Source organism: Hemitrygon akajei, chromosome 5 (genome assembly GCF_048418815.1).
Source record: "Hemitrygon akajei chromosome 5, sHemAka1.3, whole genome shotgun sequence".
Lineage (NCBI taxonomy): Eukaryota > Metazoa > Chordata > Chondrichthyes > Myliobatiformes > Dasyatidae > Hemitrygon > Hemitrygon akajei.
In genome coordinates, this window is record NC_133128.1 from 176,213,813 (window position 1) to 176,234,311 (window position 20,499).

General features: G+C 40.7%; 1 protein-coding gene across 2 annotated transcripts in view; it reads left to right on the plus strand.

Moving 5' to 3' along the window:
- LOC140727407 (ropporin-1-like) overlaps nt 1-17,233 on the plus strand; it is a 42,098-nt gene extending 24,865 nt beyond the window's left edge. For both annotated transcript variants that reach the window (XM_073044686.1, XM_073044687.1), the window contains exons 3-5: nt 7,791-7,952; nt 11,524-11,693; nt 17,059-17,233. In XM_073044686.1, the coding sequence (XP_072900787.1) occupies nt 7,791-7,952; nt 11,524-11,693; nt 17,059-17,107 (381 nt within the window). In that variant the 3' untranslated portion in view covers nt 17,108-17,233. The remainder of the gene's footprint in view (nt 1-7,790; nt 7,953-11,523; nt 11,694-17,058) is intronic.
- Nucleotides 17,234-20,499: the final 3,266 nt, after the last annotated feature.

Here is a 20,499-nt window from a genome sequence, read left to right on the forward strand (position 1 = left end):
TGGCCCACTGCTTGCTCTCTGCTTGTCCTCCTCTGGTGCATCTAGTGGTGATAGTCCAGGGACCAAATACATCGAGCCCCACATATGTAAAAGGAGGGCAGGCTTCAAGGCGTTCTGGTGGGAGGTCCGCCATACGTTGAGCTTCCAACTTCCCTTGCAGTTTCCTGCAGGTTATACATTTGTGGAGTACTGAATTGATCAGTGTTTTACCTCCCAAGATCCACAGTCCCGCTGCCCTTATTGCTCCTTCCGTCAGGTGACGGCCCTGATGCCTTACCTGTTTATGGTGATGGTGAGTGAGCAGTATGGACACATGGCTGTCTTTGGGCAGGATTACTGGGCTCTTTTCTGCAGCTGGAAGGTGTGAGTGTATTAACCGGCCTTCAATGCAAATGATATCGTTCTTCAGGATTGGGTTGAATTTCCTCAAAGGGCTGTCCTTTGGTATTGGTTTATTAGCTTGGAGAGCCGAAAACTCCCTTGCAAAAGCTGCTCTTTGAGTTGCTTTAAAGATGACGTCCTTTGCCTGGGCCAATTCGTCCGCAGTGCGAGGTAAGTTACATTTGTGCCATAAGAAACGGAGGAAATTGCGATGGTCCTCCTGTACTAAGAAGCAATGGAACATCTGCTGGATGTCCGCTAAGATTGCGACCTTCTCCTTCCGGAAACGCATCAGGACCCTGAGAAGGGTATTGTTAAGGTCGGGGCCTGTAAGGAGCACATTATTAAGGGAGATACCAGCACACTGAGCACTGGAGTCAAAGACCACCCTGATCTGATTGGGCTTTTGTGGGTGGTAAACCCCAAATATTGGGAGGTACCAGCACTCCTCGCCTTCTCTCAGTGGCGGTGCTACTTCAGCATGTCCATTAGCGAAGATCTTCTCCATAAATGCTATGTATTGTTGCTGCATCTCAGGTTTCCTTTTCAGGATTTTTTGCAAGGACGTGAACCGCTTGACTGCCTGCTCTTTGTTGTTTGGCAAGTGCTGGCGTGGTTCTCTGAAAGGTAGTGGGGTGACCCAATTATTTGCTTCGTCTCTGAAGAAAATGGCGTCTTGTGCTGATGGAGCAAGTTTATTATCATGCTCAGTTTGAGCGAAGACTGACTGTCCCAGCGTCTTGTCGGTTACTTTACATTTGTTAAAGCCTTGTCGTGCTTCCTTGATACACATGAGACTTGTGCAGGGTTGAAAAATTGAATGGCGGCCACTCTCTAGCACATTGGTCTTGAGTGTGTTAACTGTCGGTTTGTGTACATTGCCAAGGCACACCTCTCCTATCACCACCCAGCCCAGATCCAGGCGTTGGGCAAAGGGGGCCGTCGTGTGGTCCATTGACCTGCTGCCTAAACTTGTGCACCTGGAGAACATCTCTTCTTAATAGCAGGAGTATTTCTGCTTTTGGATCCAATTCTGGGATGTGCTTGACAATGTGGTGGAGATGTGGCTGGTGTAGCACTGCACTTAGCGTCGGGATCTCAGTGTGGTTATTCAAAATTTCATTGCACTCTAAGAGTGGAGGGAGACAGATGACAACTTTACCATCCAGGGACTCGAACTGGAAGCCTTCTGCCTTCCTTCCATAAGTTTCCACGCTGCCCGAGCAAGTTCTAAGGTAGTATGGGAACTGATTACTCTCAATGTTGAACTCTGGTCTGACTAGTGAGCGATTGCTCTGGTCATCCAGAATTACATAGGCTTTGATGGCCTTGTCTTTGGCTCCCTTAGGGTACACCTTAGTGAGGCAGATCTTTGAACAAGAACGGCTTGACTGAGCTTGACCGCAAACTTCTGTGCAGCTCGAGCTGACAACAGTTGTCCTGGAGTGAGCCTCTCCCTCCCCGCCGTCCTGTTGTGAGGGTGAAGGAGCTTTGTCGGTTTGCGGTAATGGGCCGGGATGCATGGCCCCATCGTGATTAGTGCTATTACATTCCGGGCACTTCACAGAGATCGTACACTCTCTAGCGAGGTGAGAGGTAGAGGAACAGCATTTAAAACATTTTTTTTCTCCTTGAGAAGGGCCATCCTCTCTTCAAGGGGTTTTTTCCTAAACGTTCTGCATTTTTTGAGGGGGTGGGGTTTGTTGTGCAATGGACAATTCTTGCTAGGGTCATTGTTAGTTGTAAAGACTTCAGTTTTACGCACTGAGACAGGTTTTTTAATGTTGAAATTATTCAAAGTGGATTTAACTGGCTTGGTGTAAATTGTACTGCTACCTTGACTCATGAAGCTAGGGTCATTTCGCTTCTTCGCCTCCTTGCACACAAACCTAGTGAAATACTCAAAGGGAGGAAATCGACCATCGTTCTCTTCCTTGTACTCTGAGCCAACAGACACCCACCTTTCCTGCAGCTCAAATGGAAGTTTGTCCATGATTGGTCTAATCCCATATGAAGTATCTAGGTATGACAGACCAGTTAAATAGCCATCTTCTTTAGCGCCTTGAATCTTCATGAGTAGATCTCCGAGCTCTCTTAACTTAGTGTGGTCCTTGGCTGACACCTTAGGAAAATTTTCCAGACGTCGAAATAGTGCCGTTTCAATAATTTCAGGGGCCGCATAGCACTCCCGAAGTCTCTCCCATGCTTTGCGTAAGGCTAGCTTGGGGTTGTTAATGTACACTGAACGTATGCGTCTCACTGGTTCGCATGATTCTTTTCCCAGCCATTTTGTCATAAGATCCAACTCTTGGGTTGCTCCGAGCTGGACTCCGTGGATAGCGTTGGCAAATGAGGAGTACCATGCATGGTAATTTTCGGGTTTATCGCCAAACTGGTATAGTCCTGAAGTGACGAGATCTCGTCGAGCTAAATACTGTGCCATGAGTTCAACTGCAAGTGGCATGCTGGCTGGGGGAATATGTTGGCGGGTATATGACTGAGGGTGTACATTTGTTATGGAATTTGCTGTTCTGAATTCAGCCTTTGCCTCTCCTCTCGCCAAATCTGGTAAGTTTGGTGTCGAGAAGTATTTGCCATCAGCCCTTTAATTCTTGAATTCGACGCAGAGTTGCGAGGGTAAATTGTCTTCCTCAGATGGATGTGATGCAATTGGGCCTCTCTGAGACTCCTCATGAAGTGGGATGTTAGCACATAAGTATGGAGAGGAAGAACGAATCTTCAAGTCCATTTGAGATCGGACACAGTCGCTTGTGCGTTCCAATCTGGTCCTTACTGAAGTAGATCTTACGTCATCCAGAACATGCATTTCTTCAGCACTTTCTAATATCTCTTCTTCCACCCTGGCAGCTTCGGCTTCTCGGTGTAGCGTCAGCACTTCTAACTCTGACTCTATCCTTACCTTTTCCAACTGGTTTTCGGCTTCTCTGGCAGCCTTTTCCATTTTCAATTTTGCTTCTTGCTCGGCGTACAACGCTCACACCTTGGCGGCTTCTGCTTTAGCTCTTGCATGGGCAGCCTTACTTGTTGATGCCCTACTGCTCCTGGCGCTGGATGGCAAGGACTTGACGTTGGATCGTGATGCCATCGTAGCACTTGAAACACCTGGTAATGCCGCCTTTTCACTGTAGTGTTCTCGCACAGGTGTAAAAGAACTCTGAACTAAACACCAAGCATAAACCAGTCAATGAGGCGGTCCCAGTAAGATTAACCATTTACTGTTCACTCTTCCACATTAACGTATGGTGAAAACTGTTGATAAAACAATACAAAATATATACAGTATTTGTTTCCTTCTTGACATCACATTTACATCATAAATACTTGCAAAAGTAAAACTGCAACAACTATATTACATTAAAGTGCAACATACTGTCAGAATCTACCTACGCCATCGACTGGCTTTAAATACATCAACACAAACTATCCGCAACTCTTTAAATAACAAAAAACATAAACTTTATCAACTGTCATTACTTTTAACAGAATCAGCATTAACATTTTTAATTCAACATATCGATTATTTTATGAACTTACGGCGTTACTTCTCTGATGTTTCTAGTGCGTAGAAAGAAAACTTTTCTCACGCTGATCCTGCACACACATAAGCCCCCTCCTTCCCGTTTCTCCAAACCGGTATTTTCCCACAGGACGCGACGAAACTGGGTGTGATGTCGTTGCATGCCGCGATATATCACAGACAATGAATTTACTTTAAACAACCTTAACTTTAACTAGAAAATGATTATAAATGATTTACTAAAGCGAAAATATAATAAACTAAACAAATGCCTTAAAGGCAACACATCCTTATTCTTCCCAGAAACTCAAGCCTTGCTGTTCTGCTGTCATCCCTGCCACCATCTCCTTCCAATTTACTTTGGCCAACTCCTCTCTCACACCACCATAATATCTTTTACTCCACTGAAATACTGCTATGTCAAACTTTACTTTCCCCTAATCAAATTTTAAATTGAACTCAAATCATTTTGTGATCTCTGTCTCCTAAGGGTTCCTTTACCTTAAGCACCTGAATTGCCTCCAGTTCATTATTTAACACCCAATCCAGTATAGCTGATACTCTAGTAGGCTTAATGACAAACTGCTGTAAAAAGCCATCTCGTAGGCATTCAGCTAATTCACTCACATGAGATGCATTACCAACCTGATTTTCCCAATCTATCTGCATGTTAAAATCCCTCATGACCATCATAACATTGCCCTTTAACTCACCTTTTCCATTTCCTGCCTTTTCTACTGCCATCAAGGTCCTTTTACCCTTGCAGCTTCCTAACTCAATCCACAAGAATTCAACATCTTCTGCTCCAATGTCTGAACTTTGTTAATGATTTGATGCCATCCCCTCTGCCTACCTTCTTATCCCTCTGATATAATGTGGAACCTTGGACATTCAGCTCCCAACTACAACCATCCTTCAGCCACGATTCAGTGATGGCCACAACATCATAACTGACAATCTGTAAAAGTGCAGCAAGATCATCCACCTTATTTCTTATACCCTTTGCATTGACATATAACACTTTGAGTACTGTAATTGCTATGCTTTTTGATTCTGCATCCTTAATTCACTGTTATTCACCCTGCTGGCTGCAATTTTGTCCTATCATCTGCCTGCCCTTCCTGACAGTCTGGTTGCATGCTACCTTTGCTGTTTTACCATCCGTCCTATCCTGTGTCCCTTCACTCTGGTTCCCATCCCCCTGCCAAATTAGTTTAAACCCATCCAAACAGCTCTAATAAACCTGCCTGTGAGAATATCAGTCTCCCTCAGGTTCAGGTACAACCTGTCCCTTTTGAACAGGTCATATCTCCCCAGAAGAGATTCCAATGATCAAAGAACCTGAAGCCCTGCCCTCTGCACCAGCTTCTCAGCATGCATTTATCTCCCAAATCATCCTATTTCTACCCTCTCTGGTGCGTGGCACAGGTAGCAATCCAGAAATTACAACCCTGGATGTCCTGCTTCTGAGCTTTATGTCTCGCTCTTTAACTTCTCTCTTCAAGATTGCTTTGCTTTTCCTTCCAATGTCATTGGTACTAATATGTACCAATACATCTGGCTGCTCCCCCACCCTCGCCAAAATGCTGTGGATGTGATCCGAGACATCCCTGACCCTGACACCTGGGAGGAAACATACCATCCGGGTGTCCCATTCACGTCCACAGAATCTCCTGTCTGTTCCTCTGACTATCGAGTCCCCTATCATTACCACTCCCCTCTTCTCCCTCTTTCCCTTTTCTACCACAAACCCATGCTCAATTTCAGTATCCTCATCTCCATGGCATTTCCGTAGGAAGTCATCTCCCAGAACAGTATCCAAAATGGTATATTTATTATTTTGGGCAATGGCCACAGGGATGCTCTGCAAACTGCCTATTCACCTTCCCATTCCTCCTCGTGACAGTCACCCAGCTACCCACATCCTGAAACTTAGGGCTGACTACTTCCCTGTAACTCTGAGTCCTGTAACTTTTAGTCTTTCCTATGAAAGGATATAACTGCCACAGAGGGAGTGCATTAAAAGTTCATTGGACTCATTCCAAGGACTTGTTCTTAAAAAAGATATTCAGATGAATAGGTTAAATTCACCAGAATCTGGAAGAATAAGAAATTACCTTAACACAAAAGTCTGAAATGGCTTTAAGTGGCCAAACACAGCAATGTTGTTTCCCCTCCCCCATCCTCTGCCCTGGTTGGGTGGGAGTATCTAGAACCATAAGTCATTGTCTCAGGTTATGGGCAAGGCATTTCTATTTTCAATGAGTGGTGAACTGATGGACTTCTCTATAATGGAGGAACATAGCATTTGAGTTTGAGGCTTGACCATAGTAATGCTGAATGGCAGAGTAGACTCAGTTAAAATGACGTATTCTTACTTCTCTTCTCAGTGTCCGCAAATAAAACTAAGTGTGATGTTTTATGTTTAATGAAACAGGTAACACCTTTTATTGAACTCCAAAACCTACGCCACAAAGGTGCACTAAAAAACCTTTTACATGATAATGTCATCACATCAGACCAGCCTCTTAAAGCAAAACCCGAACTCAATGTCAGTGGTTGTAAATTATGTACATTTATCATAATTACATTACCCCACACTATTTTCTATTCAGTTTTATCCTTATCTGAGTAATGACAGCATTGCTGATAGTCAACTCCACATCCATATTGACAAACTGAACTACCATATCATATCAGTCTGAACCATCTTGGACTATGACAACTGGGGAATTTAAATTCAAGTCATTAATTTAAATCAAAGATCTGGAATTTTAATTAAACTATGAAACTACCATGTTAAAACCCCATCCAGTACACTAACATCTTCAGAGAAGGAACTCTGCCATTCTTACCCTGTTTAGCCTATATATGAACGCAGTTCTACTAATAAGGTTAACTGTTGACACCCTCCTCATTTCAGGGACATTTCAGATTGGACAATAAGCAATGACATTGCTGGCAACATCCACATCTATAATAAAATAATTTAGAAAAGCCTCATTAAACTCATTTGAAATTCTTTTCAAAACCAACAATAAAGTATTCAGATAAAACTTCCATTTGAGTAACTGTAACATTGGCATTGCCCTATCCAATGCAGTACCTTTGAACAGAAACCATTTTCAGATTCTAGAATATTTTCATTTTCTTGGGAGCCCACATACTTTCCACTACAGCTCTTCAATCTTCAATTTGATAAGTGTGGAGAAGATTCAGAGAGACAATCCATGGCCGAACAGGTCATCAGAAGGCAGGAAGAGTTTTGTGGAAATCAGAGACAATTCCATTATTACTAGTTCTATGAACACTTTACATCGCAAGATATCCCTTTATAGGTGTGCCTGTGATTATCTTTATTTTGACCTCTCAACACATGGAGAAATGACATTTGCAATATGTTGAGTATACTTTGAGCACTATAATTCAAATTTTTCAAATGGAGATCTAAAAAGGTGCAGGATTTGCATAACAAAGCAAGCTCCTGTCTATCTGGGAATGGAGTACTGTACCCAGATTTGAAAACTTGCCATCTAAGATAAGCTGGCAAACTATTTTCAATGTTTGTTGAAATTGGTTGTAGGTAATTGTGAAACTTCCACCTAATTTCCTGAATATTGATTTCATTTGAGTTTGTGGATGGTGTACCGTCATACATTAAAATAGTAAATGGATTTCTAAAAATGATTGTGGTCGGACATGAAGTGCTTTATGATGTCCCAAACAATGTTCAGGTACCTTTAGAATCCTTTAGTTCCCTAATAAATAAGTTCATTATTTATTTAAACCTCAAAACTTTATTTTCACAAAATATTAAGCTACTGGCAAATCAACTAATAAGTTAACAAGTTTCATGACCTTCCTTTATAAGGTGAATGGAAGATTAATAGTACCAGCAAAAGAAGTCGAGCAAAAATGGAATGACCTTGGCCTTCCTGCAGATACTCTAAGACGCATAATGACTGTGGGTGCTTTTGGCGTGGAGATTGAATGGATGAAATTTTTTGCCTTGTGTTGCAGTACACTTGATCCTGTAAGTATTTTTCTGCTACTATACAATTTATAACAATACCCCACTCAGTCCCTGATTATTGGCAACTATAATGTGTAAACAAAGAAAGAAAATTATTTTTTTCAATAAGCAGCTACAATAATTTATATGTCTGTGTACAATTATGTGTACAATAATAATATGCTATGTACATTCTTCAGTGCTATAATATTCATAACATAATCACATTTAAAAGAGATCTTTACTATTCATAATAACTTACTGTACCAAAATTCTGGTTTAAGATGGGGTTAGTGAAGGGCCAGCTCACTGGTAGTTTGATAGGCAAGAAATTTAACTAAAATCATTACTGACAACATCTTTTCTTAAGTAAGTTGTGGTAAACTATCACTGCGAACAATGAAGAGACGAGTGAAGGCAAAGCAAATTTGAGGGATGAGCCATGCTGGCGCATTGCAAAATCAACATAGATGGAGTTGGAGTGAGCAATTCGGAGAGGAAGTGTTGAGGCATAGGAGTTTTAACGCCCATCCATCTAAACTGGGTGTGAGGTTGGATTGCTTTGAGCACCGAGCTGATTTGCAGAGGTTGAAAACAGTGTAGGGCTGCGAGTGAGATCTAGGCCTAGAGCAAGTCACTGGGCAGCATGGTCCAGGCTCGAAGCGTTTCAATGTGGCAGGGCCCAGGTTCCTAATGCAAGGCGTGATCTGCTGTTTGAACAATTTAAATGCTGGCCCATTTAGAGTGTCGTGACCAGAGGCGAGAGTCGGACTCATTTTGCTCGCTCTCCTGTGATATTCACTCCTCTCTCCACTACTCAGACTGTGAGACTGCCCTGGTTGCTGTGCTTTGCAGTAATTTACCCTGCTAATATGATGAATTGAGACTAAGGTTTAGGGCCTGCACCAGGGTTTCAGATCTAAGGACACAATCTGGTTTGGAATGCTGTTGCTCACTTCTATTGTTAGCATGATTTGTGCTTTTCCTCTTTCTCTGTGAATTGCGTGCTGGTCTTTATCTTTTTAATTGGGTTATTTCAGGTGTCTTGCTTTATGGCTGCCTGTAAGCAGACAAATCTCAAGGTCATATAATTTTATACATTCTTTGAATAAAGGTACTGTACTTTGAATCTTTGAAAATAGGGAAAATGGAAGCTCATTAATGGAAACTCAATGACTTTGTCTGAGCATCAAACTCAAACAATAATTCCTGATCAGAAGACATTCAATGGATATAAATTTTGTGTGCAATTTTCATGAAAAAATATTATAACAGTCCAAAGGCATACTATTTAGAAGGTTAATTTGTCATTTTGAATTGTCCTGTGATTATCCTGGTGTTAAGTAAGTGAGTTACTGGGTGGTGTGGTTCATTGGGCCAGAACGGCTTGTACTGTGCTATATCTCAAAATAAATATTTTTAATATCAGAAATTAAATTAGAAGAAGCCTTAAAATCATGCAGTTAATTTCATTTTGGTTAGTTTAACTCAAAAAAGCTGATAAGTCTATATTTAGTTAATTATAATATAGGATATATTACATATGGGAATTTTTATCTTTTCAAGTTGAATATGGAAGCCGGGGAGAAGGAGTATGGTAATAAATGTGCTGAATATTAGCCTCCAACGAAGTAACTTCCATATTTAACATGGACATGTAAGATTGCAAGCAACCCCTTCTGGACAGACAAGATGTCAATATCAATATGTTAGTCAACCAATTAGAGAAATTTTAGCATGAAAAATGACTGTGTCCACCAGTTTCCCAGGATTGTCTACAAGATTATGAGAGGCATAGATAGGGTGCATAGTCAGTACTTGTTTCCCAGGGCACCAGTAGCAAACACGAGAGGGCATATGTACAAAATTAAGGGAGGGAAGTTTAAGGGAGATGTCAGGGGTAAGTTTTTTACACAGAGGGTTGTGAGTGCCTGGAATGACTTGCCAGGGATGGTGGTGCAGACTAAAACATTAGGGGTATTTAAGAGCCTCTTGGACAAGCACTTGGATGAAAGAAAAATAGAGGGTTATGGGGTAGTGTGGGTTTAGTACTTTTTTTTAAGGATTATATGGGTCGGCACAACATGGAGGGCTGAAGGGCCTGTACTGTGCTGTAATGTTCCATGGTTCTATGATTCCAGGAACTCTTCAGTGAAAGCAAGGCAAATACAAAAGATTTGACAGATATCTCTGCCATGAACTGACTGAACAATCGATATCAAATATGATCAATCCGTGATCAGCTAGTGTGACTGCACACGACATTAATGGTTCAGTTGTGTGTTGACAGCACCAGGCACAGACTAACTCCTTTTTTTTTTGATGACTCACAGTCAATTGTCAGTCAAAAAATAATCAGCAGTCTTGCTGGATCAACACCATGTCAGTTTGTCCTTTGAGGTTTTTTTCCATGTCTTGTCAACATTGTTCTTTTTTCCTACCGGTAGAAAGAGATGGTGATCTATAAATGAAAGTAGTAGGTCTACAGTGGATGCAATCTCATTGGTTCTCTACTCGGCCTTGAATCACCTGGACAATGGCAATACTTAAGTCAGGCTACTGTTTATTGATTACAGCTCAGTGTTCATCACAATCATACTCTCAGTTCTAAACAACAAGCTCCAAAACCTAGGCCTCTGTGCCTCCCTCTGCAATTAGATCTTTGACTTCTCCACTGGGAGCCCATAATCAGTGCAGATCAGAAATAACATCTCCTCACTGACAATCAACACTGGTCCACCACAAGGATGTGTGATTAGCCTATTGCTCTACTCTCTCTACACCCATAACTGTGTGGCTAGGCACAGTTCAAAAATCACCTATAAATTTGCTAATGACACAACTACTTGTATTGTTGATAGAATTTCAGGTGGTGATGAGAGGTGTACAGAAGCGAGATAGATCAGCTGATTGAGAGATATTGTAACAATCAGCTTGCACTCAATGTCAGTAAGACCAAGGAATTGGTTGTGGACTTTAGGAAGGAGAGTCGAGAGAACACACACCAGTCTTCATCAAGGGTTCAGAGTGGAAGCCTAATCTAATTAACTCAATAGCAAAACACATCTATGGAGAAGAATAAACAGTTGATGCTTCGAGACAAGCCCCTTCATTAGCACTGTAAGCTATTTCTTTGCCCATTCTCCTAACCTGTCCAAGTTCATCTGCAGACTCCCTGCTTCCTCATACTGCCTGCCCTTGCACTCTTTTAAGAGAAGATGTGTGCTTAAGCCTTTAAAATTACTCAATACTTTTTATTTTGAACAATTTTGTAACCAATAAGCTGTAGGCAAACTTCAATGGTTGTGTGTATCAAAGACCTTCCTTATCATTAAAAGTAAACAACATCCCTTGTCTGAAATGGGCCTCACTAGCTTTTAATACCATTTGGTCAGTGCCCCAGAGCACTTATACTGTGTACATTCCCACATTATTCTTGATTTTCCAAATAAATGGGATCAAGTCTCTTACACTGGATTCACCAGCTTGGTCAGACCACAGATAGCTAGCTAATTAGGAATACTTAAATTCCATATGTTTACAATGCATACTGTCTACAAATTGTATAGATTTTGGTATTTTTCTCCCTCAGAACATTACAAATGCCATGAGGTATGCATTTGAGATTTTAAGTTCAAAGGAAGATGGTGGTCGCATTCCTTACACCACGTTTAGATTCCTCTACAGTTACCTTGCCATGATAGATGGTGAAATTCATCGATCGCAGATTGAAAAGATGCTTAACAACATTGAACGGCAGGTGTAAGTATAATATGTTTTGAATTATCCGTATATATATTTTGTGTGATTCAGATGACTTACACAAGGAGATGGCCTTTAATCTTTGCAACACAGACAAAATGTTGGAGGAATTTAGCAGGCCAGGCAGCATCTATGGAAAAGGGTCAACAGTCGATATTTTGGGCTGAGACCCTTCATCAGGACTGGAAAGGAATGGAGAAGGACTCAGAATAAGAAGGTGGGAAGAGAGGAGGAAGATGGCAGATGATAGGTGAAACCGGGGGAGGAGGAGGGGGAGAAGTAAAGAGCTGGGAAGTTGATTGTGAAAGAGATAAAGGGCTGGAGAAGATGGGAATCTGTTAAGGGAGGATAGAAGACCATGGAAGGTAGGAAAGGGGAGGAACATCAGAGAAGGGATGATGGCAGGTAAGAAGTGGTGTGAGAGGAAAACAAGAATTGGGAATGGTGAAGGCGTGAAGGTTGGGCAATTACTGGAAGATTGAGATATCAATGCTCACACCATCTGGTTGGAGACCACCCAGAGAGATTATAAGGTGTTTCTCCTCCAACCTGAGTGTGGCCTCATCATGGCAGTAGAGGAGTCCATATACTGACATGTTGGAATGGGATTTAGAATTGAAATGGTTGGCCACCAGGAAATCCTGCTATTTGTGGCAGATGGAGTGAAGGGCAATGCTATGCCTCTACTGCCAATGCAGTCCTGTGCTCTGATGAGTTGATCTTTAAATAACTCCCATGTGGACTTACCCATTAACTGCCTCTCCCAATACCCGCCCCCCCCTCCATTTCTTGTCTAATAATGTCATAAGTTGCCCTCACCCAATTTAGTACTTCCCTATAAGGTTCAAATTTATCCTTATTTATAACTATCTTAAAACATAAGGACTTGTGATCACTACTCTCAAAATGCTCTTACTGAAAGGCCAGGTTTATTTCCCAAAACATGGTCCAATATGGTCCTTCCTCTAGTTGGATTATTCACATACTTTTTCAAGATACCCATTTGAATGCACTGAAGAAATTCTGCCCCATTTAAGCCTCTTCCACAAAAGAAATCCAAGTCAATATTGGAGAACTTAACCACTATATCAACCCTGTTGCTGTTTACATAATTTGTTTACACACCAGTTCTCCTATCTCCTGGTGGCTATTAGAAGGTATAGTATAACCCCATCAGAATGACTGAACCCTTTTTATTTTAAATCTCTACCCATATTGCTCGGAGGATCAGCCCCTCACCATGTCCTCTCTGAGGGCAGCTTGACATTCTCCCTGATTAGCAATGTAATGGAACTTCCTCAGGTGGAGTGATACATATATAGAACAAGCTGTCAGAGGAAGTGGTTGAACTCTATGACTCCTCCACCTCTTTTACCACCCCATCTCATTTGAAGTACTGAAACTTTGAGCTACCAATCATGTGTTTCACACGCAAAATTCCTTCAACACCACATCATAAACCCATATAATGATCCAGACTCATAAGTTCATCTGCCTTATCCACACTACTACTTGCATTAAAATAAACACACCAATCTATCAGTCCCAGTATGCTCATTAACATCCCCGTCTGTCCTTCCTTTTAGACTTGTCACAACACTCAGCTTCACCTCAACCCCTCTACCTGCTGCTATGATTCCCATCCCCTAACACTCTTGCTTAAACCCTCTTTAACAGCACTAGCAAGCCACTTGGGTACTAAACTAGATCTAGGACTATCCAGTTTAGTGTTGTAATAAAACTTTATTTCAGGAACCTGAGGAAACATTACATAGTAATTAAACAAAGAGCTTACCATTGATGCTGACCTCACCCTCATTTCCTCCATTTCCTTGACACCTGTGCTCAACCCATCTTCCTGCCATCTTAACAGAGATAGTTTCTCAACCTTACCTACCACCCCGTGAGGCTCTGCATCCAACATATCATTCTCCGCAACTTTCACCATCTCCAAAAAGATCATCCCAGTAAGCACATCTTTATCTCCCACCCACTCTCCATTTTCTACAGGGATCGCTCCCTCTGTGACTTACTTGTCCATTCGTCCCTCCCCACGAATCTCCCTCCCATTCACCTACTCCCTCACTTCCATTCAGGGCCCCAAACAGTCCTTCCAGATGAGGTGACACTTTACCTACAAATCTGCTGAGGTCTTCTATTGCATCTGGTGCTCCTGATGTGGCCTCCTCTACTTTGGTGAGACCCGGTGTAAATTGCTTGACATCTTTGTTGAGCATCTCCGCTCCATCTGACTAAAACAGAACTTCAGGGTGACTCCCCATTTTAATTCCAATTCCTATTCCCGTTCCGACATATTAGTCCATGGCCACCTCTTGTGCCACGACGAGGCTACCCTCAGGGTGGAGGAGCAACAGCTTATGTTCTGTCAGGATCGCCTCCAACCTGATGGATGCTGTCTGACCTGCTGAGTTCCTTCAACATTTTGTGTGTGATGCTTTGAATTTGATTCATTTGCAGAATTTTGTGTTTGCAATTAAACAAAGGTTTGGTTTCAATAGCGTAAAACAAGTCCCAACTATTTTTGATTCTGCATCTCTAATGCACAGATACTCACCCTGCTGGCTACAATTATGCCCTATCATCTGCCTGGCCTTCTTGTCAGTCTAACTGCATGCTAGTTTACCTTTTTACCATCTGTCCTATCCTGAGTCCCTTCTCTCTGGTTCCCACCCCCCTGACAAATTACTTTAAACTCTCCCCAACAGCTAACAAACCTGCCTGTGAGAATAATGGTTTCCCTTTGGTTCAGGTGCAACCCAACACTTCTGAACAGGTCATACCTCTTCCAGAAGAGATCCCAATGATCCATGAACCTGAAGCCCTGCCCCCCTGCACCAGCTTTTCAGTCACATTTGAATTTGTTTCTACCCTCACTGGTGTGTGGCATAGGTAGCAATCCAGAAATTACTACACTGGAGGTCCTGCTTCTCAGCTTCCTGCCTAGTTTTCTAAATTCTTTCTTTAGGACCTCATTGTTTTTCCTTCCTATGTTATTGGTACCAATATTTACAAGACATCTGGCTGCTCTCTCTCTCTCTCCAAAATGTTGTGGGCACGATCCAAGATGTTCCTGACCCTGGCACCTGGGAGGCAACATACCATTCGAGTGCCCCGGTCATGTCCACATAATTAACCTACCAACTTGTATGCCTTTGGAAAGTGGGAGGAAACAAGAGCACACAGAGGAAATCCACGCAGCTGTGGGAAGAACAGACAGACTCCTTTCAGACAGTCGGTGGAATTCAACATGAGTTACTAGTGCTGGAAAGCATTACGCTAACCATAATGCTACTGCGCTGCCCCATACAAAATGCTGAAGGAACTTGGCAAGTAATGCAACATCAATGCGAGACCCTTTCATCAGGACTGGAAAGTAAGGGAGCAGAAGCCCCAATAAGATGGTTTCAGAAGGAAGGGGGTATTCCCCTCCATAAATGCTGCCTCACTTGCTGAGTTCCTCCAGCATTTTATGTTTGTTTTGTTGCCCAGCTATTTTTAACATCATTAGTAAAGGTCTTTCTACCAGACTAACAAAAAATAATTAGAGGGTTGTTTTTAAAATAACCCTTCAGCAAGAAGATGAAAATAGATTAAACAGTCATCTCACATTGAAATGAACATTCAATTCAAACTCATCTATACCCACAAGATGGGTTTTGTTAAAATTACCTACAAGCTTATTGGTTTTAATTTTGACAGTAGAGCTGTCAGCATTTTCTGTCATCATATCATGAAAATGACAGAAGTTCCTAATGAAAGTGATGCATTACTAAATGTACAAAGGTGTTCTCAGTGAGTCTAATCTTTACCTGGCAAACTACAATTTGTAGCTGGATGCTTTTAAGAAATGAGTGATTAATGCTATAACTTCAGGCAGATACACATTGTTTGGTTCAAAAGAAAATCTCTAAAAGTACTATTGATGCACAAAAACAGCTTGAGTAATAGATGTGGTTTCTTGTTGACTGGGGAGCACCTGGAGGAAGCAGCATAGATAGTTTGGGAGCCTGAAAACTCTGTAATGGAATTGCTGAAAGATTTCCAATCCCTAACCTAGAGTAGAAGTCTAATTATTTTAATGCAGGATAAATTAATTGTTCAAAGACAGTTGGGTTTGGATATTGGCTGAAGGGATGAATTAATGAAAGATGAGGTGGGATCTCATTGAAACCTTTCCAATGTTGAAAAGCCTAGACAAAGTAAATGTGGAAAGGATGTTTCCCATGGTGGCAGAATCTAGGACAAGAGGGCACAGCCTCAGGATAGAGGAGTGCCCTTTCAAAACAGAGATGCGCAGAAATTTCTTTAGCCAAAGGGTGGTGAATTTGTGGAATTTGTTGCCATATGCAGCTGTGGAGGTCAGGTCATGGGGTGTATTTAAGGCAGAGAGTGATAGGTTCTTGATTGGACATGGCATCAAAGGTTACAGGGAGAAAGCCAGGAAATGGGTTTCAGGAGGAGATAAAAAAAAGGATCAGGTATGATTGAACGGCGTAGCATACTCGATGGACCAGATGGCCTATTCTGTTCCTATGTCTTATGGTCTAATCAGAAAATATCAACTGCTCCTCATAGCTGATAAGTACTGATGTAAGAACACTAACAGTTTTTCCAAACTTCATGTGTCTTGAGGTACCTGCACAGATTCAATGAATAAAATACCTTAAATATCACGCTTTTGTTCTTATTATAATGTATGAAAATGTATTTTTAGCTCTTTTCACTTTTTTGGCTAACTTTCGACCATTCTCTCTACTGAGGAAGGTTGGCTTGTCAGTAAGATTATTAAATTTAGAACAGTACAGCACAGTATGGGCCTTTGATTACGTTCACATTGCACTATCAACCCATCTGGTTCTTTGGGTAAAACTAAAGCTTATGTCTTCTAGGACAATGAAAGATTGAGTTCTTATTGTTGTGACATTTTCCCATTATAACTACTTATGCATGAACTTGATATTGCATTTCTCCTTGAAAATAAAGTGTGACTATTCTTTTCATTTTCAGTCTCAGTTTACTGGCATCCCATTATTTGAACTATTCACTGTTTATACATAAATAACTAATTTTATATTATTTTTAAGAATCCTTACACTTAACATTTGATGTCTTATCAAAGTTAAACTCCTTAAGGTAAGTGTTCCCAACCTATTTCATGCCATGGGCCCTTACCATTAACCAAGGGATCTGTGGACCCCAGGTCAGGACTCCCTGGTTTAAGCAAACATATTGAAGAAATAATGAAAACTTGCGCTCACAATGCATATTGAAAAGGGAATTATGGAGTAATGTGTACTGCCATATTGTTCTTATTTTTACTATATCTTTTTCCCGTGATCCACAGAGCTGAAAATGATGGACTTGTCAAAGTTAGTGATTTCATCAGCTGCTGACTGCATAAGTAATAAATCATCCAGGAACTTCAGAAAATTGAAGGTTACTGAATAGATTGAATTGATGTCATCTTTAGAAGCAACACTTCTTGGTAATGAAGTACTTCTTCAGTTGTGCTGCTTAAGCTTGCATACAACAATAAACCTCTTAACCTAGTGAGGTAATGCATTTACTGGAGCTTGTGTCTATGAGTCTATATATTGTGATTTTTGAAAAAGCGTTCCATTTCAAACGCTTGCATATTGAAAATTATAAACACAAGAAAATCTCCAGATACTAGAAATCGAAAGCAACACACATAAAATGCTGAAAGGACTCAGTAAGTCAGGTAGCATCTATGGAAATGGATAAGCAGTCATTTTAGGCCGATTCCCTTCTTCAGGACTGGAAAGGAAGGGGAAGATGGGAGAATAAAAAGGTGGGGGGATGAGAACACTTCTCCTGCAAATTTGCTGGGATCATCTATTGTGTCCAGTTACCCTGATATGGCCTGCTCTACATTGGTGAGACCAGTTGTAAATCGGGGGACAACTTCATTGAGCTCCTCCACTCCATCCGCCAAAAAGTGGAACTTTCTGGTGGCCAAACATTTTAATTCTGATTCCCATTCCTGTTCTGACATGTCGGTCCATGATAGATAGATAGATAGATAGATAGATAGATAGATAGATAGATAGATAGATAGATAGATAGATACTTTATTCATCCCCATGGGGAAATTCAACTTTTTTTCCAATGTCCCATACACTTGTTGTAGCAAAACTAATTACATACAATACTTAACTCAGTAAAAAATATGATATGCATCTAAATCACTATCTCAAAAAGCATTAATAATAGCTTTTAAAAAGTTCTTAAGTCCTGGCGGTTGAATTGTAAAGCCTAATGGCATTGGGGAGTATTGACCTCTTCATCCTGTCTGAGGAGCATTGCATCGATAGTAACCTGTCGCTGAAACTGCTTCTCTGTCTCTGGATGGTGCTATGTAGAGGATGTTCAGAGTTTTCCATAATTGACCGTAGCCTACTCAGCGCCCCTTATACCAATATGAGGCCACATGGTGGGAGGAGCAACACCTTATAATACAGTATGTCTGGACAGCTTCCAACCTGACATCGGCTGTTTATGCATTTTTATAGTTATTGAAAATTAACCTGGAACTGATTCTGATAATTAGTTATTTTTCACAAGGTACTATTGCAGCTTTAGACTCAAACAGAGTAGTGGAATGAACAACTGAAAAGTGCCCTTGTTCTCTCCCCCAAAAAGCTGCTCAGAAATTGATCATTCAACTCAGGGTCAGGAGGCCAGAACACTGTGAACTTCAGTGCCAGGGTCAGTGGGCCTTCTATTGACTCATCATCAGTCCCATTCTTTAAACTAATGAGCTGGCTGCAATTAGCAATTTGCCTTACTACAGACTGGAATCTCCTGGTATTTCTTCATGGGCCCATGAGGAAATGACTAACCATATTAGAGCCCTCCAAGAGTAGTAGCTTTCTGCTACTTCACCTTCAATGTATCCATAACAGTTGTTCTGATTTATGGGACCAAATGCTGATGCCTACCTTGCTGTAAAGCTCCATTGTTACAATGAGTCATCGAATCATGAGCAGCCTTCCATTTTGTGAACCATTTCTCCCTCATGATGTCCTTTCCAGGGCCTTGAACAAAAACAATCAGCAGCACTAGGTCCTCATGCACAAGAAATAGATGGGATAAAAAGGGTTGTAGGTTTTCTTTTACAGTAGCTTTGCTTTTTGAAAACACACCTGTTATTTTGTGCAGTATTAGAAATACCTCTGAGAAACTAATTCTTAACATTGATCGAGAATAATTTCACTGACTTGTGCACACAATTTTGTTTTCTTATTGACTGAAGAATAAAATAAACAGTACTCCATTGCCAAGATAATCCATTGATTTTGACACAATTTTAAGCTGCAGTTTTAAAATGTTTAGATATGAAAGTAACTCATAATAAAGACTAAGTGACCATAAACTTTAAAAACTCCATAAACACTTTGAAATTATGGTTTAACCCTAATCTAATCACAGGACAATTTACAATTACCAATTAACCAATAAAGACATACTTGTATGGTTAATTGGTCATTGTAAATTGTCCTGTGATTTGGATAGGATTAAACTGATAGGTTGCTCGGTAGGCCGGAAGGGCCTGTTCAGTGTTGTATCTCTAAATATATAAATAAATAATGAAGATCCCCTTTAGATGACGAGTAATGTTCTATATCAACCTACTGTTGGATCCTAATGTTGTATGGTGTAATTGGTTCTCGTCTTGTCCCAGTAGTGCTTGTTGCGACAGACTCCTAAATACTAATCACCCATAATTTCTAATGTATTTGCAATTTTATTCTAAAATTGGATTATAAGAAACATTATTATTTTCTCCTTCCATAATTTACCTACTTCTGAAGAAAAAAATTTAAAAAACATTTGAAATTAGGCTAAAGGTGATTAAACATCTTGAGATGAAGAAACAAATAGAGAAATTGATTGTGATACCAGAGAGAGTGCTTTATCAAAATAAAATTCCCTGAATAGTTCCATTACAACACAAAGCTAGGGCTTCTGAGGGCTTCTTAGCAAGGGGCATGCATGTGTTGGCTCCTTTTATTAAAAAAAATCTAAAATGGAATAAATGTTAATAGAATTTCATATTTTATAGCTACTAGAAAGTTACTAAATATAGCTACTAGAAAACATCCTAGTATCGAGCAATCATAATTCTTCAAGTAAGTGTCGTAATCCAATTCGGACATTACAAATCATAAATACTGCAGTGGTCTTTACAAGCCAGTACAAAAAAACGTCACTGGAAAACTGACCAATCTAGGCCATATCCTTGCTATTACCATCAGGCAGGAGGTACAGAGGCCTTAGGTCCCACACCACCAGTTTAATGAACAGTTTAATCTACAATCATCAGTCTCCCGAAGTGGCATAGCTAACTTCAATCACCACAACTCTGAACTGATTCTCCAACCTACAGACCTAATTTCAAGGACTCTTTACAACTCATATCTTAGTATTATATCTTTATTTGCACAATTTGATTTTTTTGGACATTGGCTGTATGTCAGTCTTTGTTTATCATAAATTCTGTTGTATTTCTTTATATTCCTGCAAATCTCTGCAAGGAAATTAATCTTAAGGTTAATTAACGGTAATGACTTTGCTGATTGGAAAATCTGTTCATTGCAGTGTTTCCAAATATCTGTACTTTTTCTTTTCATATTCCTTTCTTACTAATACATAGGTGACTGTGAAATACTTCCTGGAAGGTGAGAAACAAAATTGGGTCTTCAAAAAAAAACAAAAAACATAGGATGTAATGTGGAGTTTTGTAGTTTCTTATGTGCCATGT